Here is a 4,022-nt window from a genome sequence, read left to right on the forward strand (position 1 = left end):
TCGAAACTTTCGAGTTGCATGCACGCTGTGGCGCAGCAGGTCCAGGGGTTGCGGGTATCTCGGCCTCAAAATTCCTCGCTACCGGGCAATAGTCAAACCTGACAGATACGGTCTACCCAATTCCGGTCTTATTGCTGAATTGAATCTTGAAGGACGTTTAGCAAGTTTCACATAATATTTGCACTTGAGGGCCATGGGTTCACGCGACATGGATCTTTTGCTGCCGACACCCGATCGGAATGATGATGTAGCATCGAGTTCTACCAGACAGCTCGGCATTTCAAGGCGAACAACGATCAAGGGGCAGATTTCCTTTTGCACGTTGAAGAATGCGCCACATTGTATGGGCGTCCATTACTTAAGCCAGATGAACGATCTGAGAAACCTCTGAAGCATCAAGGCTATATTCTCTTTTCATCAGTGATGGGTGTCCAGTGGTGTGCCACCATTTTCAAAGGAGTTCGGGCTCAAAGTTTGAACAATCGAGAATGTTAGGTCCTGATTCCGAGCTGCAAAACTCTGACTCCTTTATTTTCATAAGTAGCTTGCATGCTGCGTACAAGCCACTCACTCCACTGATGAAGACTAATTTGAAATTGAGTCCAAAGCTGACCTTGCTTGAGCAACATCAGGAAAGGGATTCTTGCATTATTATACTTTCTATGGATACTCAACCTGCCAATGTCATTGTCGGAGTGGAAGTCCAATCCGACCGCTGAGTCAATGGATCCAACGGATCCACCGAGCTGGCCCATATAAGTCGGCAGACGCCTTCTGGCCGGCGGCGCAAACCTGTGCTGCCACAGTATGCCACTTACTACGGAACGACCGTTCCGTGAGCTCGCTCCGTACGGCACATGAATCCACGATCCCGTATAAGGTCTTCTCTTAGCGGAATCAAGCCATTTACTATTATATATGCCCTCCGCTCTAACTCTCGCTTTGTGATATATGTTGACGGACTGTGCAACTCTTTCATGTAGACGACAGACATGAAACGTATCAAAGGCCAGTTCGGCATATTTTACCATCTGCTCAATCGTCACTATTGTCTTACGCCTCGTCGATCTTGCTCGTATTCTGCCTACACTAGGTACTTGACGAAGTAACTGAAACAAGCGCACCAACACCGGCCTTTCTGCATTTTATCCTTTGGGCCGCTTGCTGTGAAAACCTTCGCACATTTTCCTCATTTTCTTCCACCTTGAATGTAGGCGCTTGTGATCTGGTTCTTGTTTATCTTAGCGTTAACACAGACGCCGTGTAAATTCGAGCATCGGGGTGACACAGGCTGACGGACTGAGCTGAGTTTTCCAATGCCTGCAGTCTTGAAATACTTGTCCCAGCGCTAGTTTTCCTTGCCATGTGCTCTATTGCCTTAAAGTGAGCGGAAGGACGTCGGTGGGAAGTCGATTTGATGCAACGAAGCAAAATGTCCTGGCCTCGGCGCAAAGAAAGTGGAAAGAGAGTCTGCCTTGGAGAAGGCGTAGTTTCATCTTTCGCAATTACATCGTGCGTCTAATAAGCTATAACCGAGCCTCCGGGTCGTGTTATCGCACGTGTCGTTGCAAATAAATGCAACGAGCTGCCTAAGTAAACTCAACACCCTAGGCAAATAATGTGAGTGAGTGTTGCCAAGATAGAAACAGATTTCCTCCAGAGTCTCATAGAACGTGCGGTGAGGATATTTGTCTCCAAACTCGATTCTCACATTTTGATGAGCTGGTCAAGGAGTCATTGACGTCTAACAAGCCATGCATTATGTCAATCTTGTCTTGCCACAAAGATGTCCTTGCCCCGGTCCTCAATTGCGCAAATAGTGTCCACAACCCGAAACCAAGAGAGAAAGAGCCCTGGCGTGTTAGACTGCGGGGTTGGGGTATTGGCGAATAGCTTGCGCTGAATATTGCAGAACAGATTGTTATCGGAATTGTTGTGGGTGAGGTCGATAGCGGTTCCCTTGCGCGAAGTCTGGCGCGAAGTGTTCAGAAGCTGGTTGGCCAACTCCGGTCCCGTCAGCTTTTTAGTGATAGTCCAGTCAAGGAAGTCGTGCAGGACCTCAACAGCGGTCGGGTTGTTGTTTTGTAATGTAATCATTGCAGAAGTGAATTCATTCTTGTTGATGTCATTTTTTGCCAGGGTCTTGGTTAAGCCCTGCACAGCTTCGAGGAAATGCAGCGACTCGCGGACTTCAGGAGTCGGCTTGATGGCTGGTTTCTCCTTGGTCTTGCCGAAAGCATTGTTAGAGGTGGCGTAGCGATCTGTACCTAGATTTCCCAACCTGGAATTCCTAACCTTTTCTCCAAGATTTCCTAGTTAGGGAACGGCCGAGAAATCCCTAAGAATTCTCCAAGATTTCCTCGGAAATTCTAAATCTCTAATTCTCGTCAACCAAAAGGTAGACTCCTGACCCAAAGTGGATCATCTTGAAGTTGTGGAGGAAGATGAGTTTCATAAGTGAGACTTCGGTTTTCATTCCGATGCCATCTGCTGTGTCAATCTTCTTCATCGTTCAAGGAGTAGAATGGCATTATTCGAAGAGTTCACATTACCTATCCTTCATTGAGCATATACATATTAACGTTACCATCACTCCACGAGCGCGAGAGAAGTCTGGGTTACGTGCCAAACAGTTTGAGATAACACTGAAACTATAAATGATGAGGCTGATCAAGGAACCTCCTCCACCAGCGAGGCTGCCGTTGCTTAATAATATTGACTTGACAAAGTGGTCTACTAGATTTAACACTCGGCATAGGGCTATTGATATGAACCTTAAAGTTAATACTGAGATACATCTCTCCAGTGTAGGTTCAATCTAGCAATAGAAACAGTTAGCAGATCTGAGGGTCTATCCTTAAATATTACATCCCACATTGATCAGCTGGAATCCGCTGTTCATGCAGAGTTCTCTCACGTTCCAATAGCTGTGATAACACCGTCACTATAAAAGCAATAGAAAGTCACGCTTTCAAGTGAGGGCAAGATATTTTGTCATCAACAGCGCATTCTATAGTAAATTTCTACCCCAAGCTTGTGGAAGGAGGTAGGGACACGATGGCAATACTCTTTTGATTTAAATTTGAATATTAGGGGGGGGAGGGGGGGGGCTATTGTCATTGTCGCCAAACAAGCACCGTTAATTGCGGGCATCAACTAACGCCGAGTATGCCCTAAAACAGTTATAGATACCAGTTGTGCTCGAGGACCATCCAGGCCCCGCCTCGTTGTAGCGAAGATTACTTGGATCAAGGACTTTAACCCGGCCCTTGCCCCCTCAAGACCTAGCCATGCCCTTTCGTGCTGAAATGGACCTGGGCTCTGTGATATTTTCCCTCGGTTCTGACAAACTGTCGAAAGAGACATCCCGCGCAAGCAAGGCCAGAAAGCTCTTGTCCATCTCCCCAACCAATATTGCCCAAGCAATGTCAGCATCAGAAATGAATCGCATTGGGAGCTTTCTCTCCATCGGCCTACTTGGAAACAGCAGGTTTGTACTCACAACATCTTGCATGTAGTACTCACAACATCTTGCATGTAAGCCTTTCAGCGGGAGGGCCTATGAGATCTCCTTCTCATCAAGTACATCACGTCTTTTCACCATTAAAGACACCATCTCTGTCACAGTCTGTTTGGCCAATCGCCTGGATAGGAGGTGAAACGCATTGCGGCTGTATCACGGTACCTTGAGTTGAGTTTCGTGCGTGATACAGCTGACGTTAGTGCTGCCCGTACTCAATGCATCACTTGCGCGACAAACGCACCACGTATAGGGACCTAGAAGCATCTTGAAGCATTGAACTACACTTTTGTGCTGCTTGACTGTTCTTGGAGAAAGCAAGAAATCTCTTCGGCCAAGGTATAAAGACTGCATGTGCTATCTCCACTTGCTTGACTGACAAAAAACTCCACAGATATCGAAAATGGACGGCCAGCGGCGCCGACGGACAGTACGTTACAGGCGAGATCTCCTCGCAGCGCCTCCGTTTTCGCTCAGTCAGCTTGGCTTTCGTCTCTACATT

General features: G+C 47.1%; 1 protein-coding gene across 1 annotated transcript; it reads right to left on the reverse strand.

The window, feature by feature from the left end:
* Nucleotides 1-1,764: 1,764 nt before the first annotated feature.
* On the reverse strand, nt 1,765-2,509 carry CORC01_13352 (uncharacterized protein; the record flags this gene model as incomplete). The annotated part of the gene is made up of 2 exons (XM_022624969.1): nt 1,765-2,290; nt 2,412-2,509. 2 exons carry the CDS (start codon nt 2,507-2,509, stop codon nt 1,765-1,767), a joined length of 624 nt encoding a protein of 207 aa, XP_022468548.1.
* Between the last annotated feature and the right edge of the window lie 1,513 nt (nt 2,510-4,022).

Source organism: Colletotrichum orchidophilum (assembly GCF_001831195.1).
Source record: "Colletotrichum orchidophilum strain IMI 309357 chromosome Unknown Scaffold_188.1, whole genome shotgun sequence".
In the NCBI taxonomy this organism is placed as follows: Eukaryota; Fungi; Ascomycota; class Sordariomycetes; order Glomerellales; family Glomerellaceae; genus Colletotrichum; species Colletotrichum orchidophilum.